The 5,470-nt window shown below is 60.7% G+C and overlaps 1 protein-coding gene across 1 annotated transcript in view; it reads left to right on the forward strand.

Annotated features, from left to right (window-relative positions):
* Window positions 1-134: 134 nt before the first annotated feature.
* Window positions 135-5,470, forward strand: part of LOC112958873 (syntaxin-binding protein 2-like) — a gene marked incomplete at its 5' end in the record, with an annotated part of 6,667 nt that continues 1,331 nt past the window's right edge. Inside the window, 4 exons of the mRNA XM_026052814.1 lie at window positions 135-219; window positions 1,831-1,949; window positions 3,984-4,085; window positions 5,344-5,401. Of these exons, the coding sequence (XP_025908599.1) occupies window positions 135-219; window positions 1,831-1,949; window positions 3,984-4,085; window positions 5,344-5,401 (364 nt within the window). The remainder of the gene's footprint in view (window positions 220-1,830; window positions 1,950-3,983; window positions 4,086-5,343; window positions 5,402-5,470) is intronic.

Genomic DNA, 5,470 nt, shown 5'->3' on the forward strand with positions numbered 1-5,470 from the left:
ACCTGGGGACATTGGGGGGGATGTGGGGGGACATGGAGGGACGAGGGACACGAGGGGCCACGGGGGGGACATTTGGGGACCCCCCCCGTGTCGGGGCCCCCTTGGGGACCCCCCATGTCCCCCCGTGTCCCCAGGGGCCCCGAGGACACGGCGGTGCTGGCCCGCGAGCTGGTGGCCCGGCTGGACGAGCTGCGCGGGGACACGCCCGCCATGGCGCAGGTGACACCCTGGCCCCGACGTCACCAAGGGCCCCGACGGCACCCGTGGCACTGGGGACACTGGGGGCACTGGGGGCACCGGTGTCCCCAGTGTCCCCGATGGCACCAATGGCACTGGTGGGACTGGTGGCACCAAGGTCCCCGACATCCCCAACGTCACCAATGGCACTGGTGGCACTGGTGGCACCAACGTCCCCAAGGTCCCCAGTGGCACTGGAGGCACTGGTGGCACTGGTGTCCCCAGCGTCCCCAAGGTCCCCAATGGCACTGGTGGCACTGGTGTCCCCAACGCCCCCAAGGTCCCCAATGTCCTCAAGGTCTCCAACGTAACCAACGTCCCCAAGGTCCCCCGTGGCACTGGTGGCACTGGTGGCACTGGTGTCCCCAGCGTCCCCAAGGTCCCCAATGTCCCCGATGGCACTGGTGACACTGGTGGGACTGGTGTCCCCAATGTCCCCAAGGTCCATAATGGCACCAGTGTCCCCAGTGGCACTGGTGGCACTGGTGTCCCCAGCGTCCCCAAGGTCCCCAATGGCACTGGTGGCACTGGTGGGACTGGTGTCCCCAAGGTCCCCAATGGCACTGGTGTGCCCAAGGTCCCCTGGGTGCCACGAGGGTGTCCCCAAACTTGTGGGCGTCACATGGACCAGTGTCCCCTCCCCCATGGGTGCCCCCGGAACCCCTGTCACCCATGGGTGCCCCTTGGGTGCCCCTCACCCAGGGGTGCCCCTTCACCCATGGGTGTCTGTTGGGTGCCCCACAGCTTGGGTGTCCCCAGGGTGTCCCCAGCCCCTTGGGAACCACATGCCCCATTGTCCCCTCCCCCATGGGTGCTCCCCCATCCCCCCCCATCACCCATGGGTGTCCTTTGGGTGCCCCTCCCCCATAGGTGTCCATTGGGTGTCCCCTCACGTATGGGTGTCCCCAACCCCCTGGGAACCCCCTGCCCCCTTGACCCCTCCTCCATGGGTGCCCCCTTGTCCCTCCCGCCGTCCCCATCACCCATGGGTGCCCCTTGGGTGCCCCTCACCCATGGGTGGCACCCAGGTATGCCCTCACCTTGGGTGTCCCCAGCCCCTTGGGACCCCCATGGCCCATTATCCCCTCCCCCATGGGTGCCCCCTCCCCGCTGTCACCCCATCACCCATGGGTGCCCCTTGGGTGTCCCCTCACCTTGGGTGTCCCCAACCCCCTGGGTGTCACCAGGGTGTCCCTAACCCCTTGGGAACCCCATGCCCCATTGTCCCCCCCCGCCATGGGTGCCCCCTCGTCTCCCCCCTCCCCCCCGTCACCCATGGGTGCCCCCCGTCCCCCATGGGTGCCTCTTCACCCATGGGTGTCCCACACCTTGGGTGTCCCCAACCCCCTGGGAACCCCATGGGCTGCTGTCCCCTCCCCCACGGGTGCCCCCCCATCCCTCCCGTCACCCATGGGTGCCCCCTCACCCATGGGTGCTCCTTGGGTTTCCCCTCACCCATGGGTGCCCCCTCACCTTGGGTGCCACCAGGGTGTCCCCAACCCCATGGGAGCCACGTGGGCTGGTGGCCCCTCCCCCACGGGTGCCCCCCCGCTCCCCCCATCCCCCCCGTCACCCATGGGTGCCCTGGCGCAGGGCGGCACCCAGCTGCTCATCGTGGACCGGGCCTTCGACTTGGTGACGCCGCTGCTGCACGAGCTGACGCTGCAGGCCATGGCCTACGACGTGCTGGAGCTGCGCCACGACACCTTCCGGTGGGCACCCATGGGTGCCCCGGGGGCCGGGCTGGGTGCCACCCTGGGGGCGCTCCTTGGTGTCTGCTGGGGCCTTTGGGTGCCCCTATGGGTGCTCCTTGGTGTCACCTGGCACACATGGGTGGTCTTATGGGGGTGCCTTGGTGTCACCCATGGGTGCCCCTGGGGGTGCGGGGCTAGGTGCCACCCTGGGGGGGTTCTTAAGGGGGCTCCTGCGTGCCCCCATGGGCGCTCCTTGGTGTCTGCTGGGGCCTTTGGGTGGCCCTTGGTGTCACCTGGCACCCATGGGTGGTCCTATGGGGGCTCCTTGGTGTCTCTTAGCACCCATGGGTGCTCTTTGGTGTCTCCTGACACCCTTCAGTGGCTCTATGGGTGCTCCTTGGTGTCCCTATGGGTGCTCCTTGGTGTCACCCATGGGTGCTCCGGGGGGCGGGGATGGGTGCCACCTAGGGGAGGGGGGTCTAGGGGTGCGCCTGGGTGCCCCTATGGGCGCTCCTTGGTGTCTGCTGGGGCCTTTGGGTGGCCCTTGGTGTCTACCAGCACCCTTGGGTGGGCCCTGTGGGCGCTCCTTGGTGCCCCTATGGGCCCTCCTTGGTGTCTTCTGGGGCATTTGGGTGCTCCTATGGGTGCTCCTTGGTGTCACCTGGCACCCATGGGTGGTCCTATGGGGGCTCCTTGGTGTCTCTTAGCACCCATGGGTGCTCTTTGGTGTCTCCTGGTACCCTTGAATGGCCCTGTGGCTACTCCTTGGTGTCCCTGTGGGTGCTCCTTGGTGTCACTTGGCACCCATGGGTGGCCCTTGGTGTCTACCAGCACCCTTGGGTGGGCCCTATGGGCACTCCTTGGTGCCCCTATGGGCGCTCTTTGGTGTTGGCTGGCACCTTTGAGTGCTCCTATGGGCACTCCTTGGTACCCGTATGGGTGCTCCTTGGTGTCTGCTGGAACCCTCGGGTGCTCCTATGGGTGCTCCTTGGTGTCACCCATGGGTGCCCCTAGGGGTGCGCCTTGGTGTCACCCTTGGGTGGGCCCTATGGGTGCTGCTCGGTGTCCCTATGGTGTTTGCTGGTATCTTTGGGTGACTCTATGGGGGCTTCTTGGTGTCTACCAGCACCCTTGGGTGCTCCTATGGGTGCTCCTTGGTATCTGCTGGTACATTTGGGTGGCCCTATGGTCCTTGGTGTCACCCATGGGTGCCCCTGGGGGGTGGGCCTGGGTGTCACCCTTGGATGGGCCCTATGGGGTGCTCCTTAGTGTCCCTATGAGTGCTCTTCATTGTCTCCCGCCACCCTTGGGTGCTCTTTGGTGTCTCCCAGCACCCTTGGGTGCCCCTATGGGGCCTCCTTGGTGTCTCCATGGCCCCTTCTTGGCCAGTCCGTGGGGGATCCTTGGGAGGTCCTTGGGCAACCCATAGTTGACCCATGGGCAACACGTAGGTGACCCTTGGTCAACGTGTGGGTGACCCCTGGTCAATGTAGGGTCTTCCCTTGGTCCATCCATGACCAACCCTTGGCCAACCCATGGTTGGTCTTGGTCAACTGTTGGCCATCCCATGGTTGGGTCTTGGCCAACCCTTGGTCAACCCATAGTTGGGTCTTGGCCATCCCATGGTTGGTCTTGGTCAACCCATGGTTGAGTCTTGGTCAACCCTTGGCCAACCCATGGTTGGGTCTTGGCCAACCCATGGTTGGTCTTGGTCAACCGTTGGCCATCCCTTAGTTGGGTCTTGGCCAACACATGGTTGGGTCTTGGCCAACTCTTGGCCATCCCATGGTTGGGTCTTGGCCAACCCATGGTTGGTCTTGGTCAACCCTTGGCCAACCCATGGTTGGTCTTGGTCAACCCATGGTTGACCCTTGGCCAATCCAAGACCTTTCCCTTGACCAATCCATGGTTGATGATTGGCCAACCCATGGTCATTTCTTGGCCAATCCAAGACCTTTCCTTTGCCCAATGACCTTGGCCAATGACATCCCGGGTGGTGGCCCCTTGGGGGACCTTTCGGGGCCCCCCCCAGCCGATTTTGGGGGGACGCAGGTACGAGACGTCGGGCGAGGGCCGGGAGCGGACGGTGCTGCTGGATGAGGACGACGAGCTCTGGGTGCAGCTGCGGCACCTGCACATCGCCGACGTGTCCCGGTGGGTGACGCGCCCCCGAAACGCCCCCAAAAGGGCCCGAAATGACCTCAAAACCACCCGAAATGACCTCAAAACCACCCGAAATGACCTCAAAACCCCCTAAATGACCTCAAAACCATCCATATTGACCCCAAATCCACCCGGAATGACCTCAAAAGGCCCCAAAATGACCTCAAAACCACCCAAAAAGATCTCAAAAGCACTCGAAATGACCTTGAAACGCCCAAAAATCACCTCAAGGCTACCCATAATGACCTCAAAATCACCCAAAAATGACCTCAAAACACCCTAAATGACCTCGAAACACCCAAAATGGCCTCAAAACAMCCAAAAATGATCTCAGAACACCCAGAATGACCTCAAGATCTCCCAAAATGACCTCAAAACGTCCAAAAATGATCTCAAAACTACCCATAATGACCTCMAGATCTCCCCAAATAACCTCAAAACACCCTAAAAGACCTCAAAACACCCAAAATGACCTTAAAAGCCCAAAAATGATCTCAAAACCACCCATAATGACCTGAAAACACCCAAAATGACCTCGAAACCACCTATAATGACCTGAAAACACCCGAAAAGACCTCAACACCCAAAATGACCTCAAAACAACCCATAATGACCTCAAAGCCACCTATAATGACTCCCAACCCCCCTGAAATGACCTCAAAACACCCAAAATGTTCTCAAGATCACCCAAAATGACCTCAAAACCACTCATAATGACCTCAGAACACCCAAACCAAAATGACCCCAAGATCACCTGAAATGGCCTCAAAGCCACCCAAAGCCGCCCATCATGACCTCAAAACCTCCTTAAGGACCTCAAAACACCCAAAATGACCTTAAAACCACCCATAATGATCTCAAAACCACCCGAAATGATCTCAAAACCACCCAAAATGACCTTAAGAACGCCTAAAAAGGCCTCAAAACCACCCAAAATGATCTCAAGACCACCTAAATAGCCTTAAAACCACCCACAAGCTCAAAACCACCCATAATGACCCCAAAACCGTGTGCAACGACCTGAAAACCACCCAAAATGACCTCAAAACATGCTAAAAGACTTCAAAACACCCAAATCTTCCCCAAATCCTCCAATTCCTTCCAAATTTCCCCCAAATTTCCCCCAAATCCCCCCAAATTCCCCCCGAACCTCCCAAATCTCCCCCTCCCCCCCTCCTTTGTCCTCCCCCATTGGGTGGGTGGGGGGTCCCCAGGGTGTCACCCCCCTCAATGTCCCCTATGTCCCCAGGGAGGTGACAGAGCAGCTGAGGTCGTTCTGCGCCAGCAAGCGGCTCCACCCGGACAAGGTGCCGAATTTGGGGCGAAAGTGGGCAAATTTGGGCAATTTGGGGTAAATTAGGGCCAATTTGGGCAAA

The sequence above is a fragment of the Nothoprocta perdicaria genome, unplaced genomic scaffold (genome assembly GCF_003342845.1).
Source record: "Nothoprocta perdicaria isolate Ctin4 unplaced genomic scaffold, notPer1 scaffold_912, whole genome shotgun sequence".
Taxonomy (NCBI): domain Eukaryota; kingdom Metazoa; phylum Chordata; class Aves; order Tinamiformes; family Tinamidae; genus Nothoprocta; species Nothoprocta perdicaria.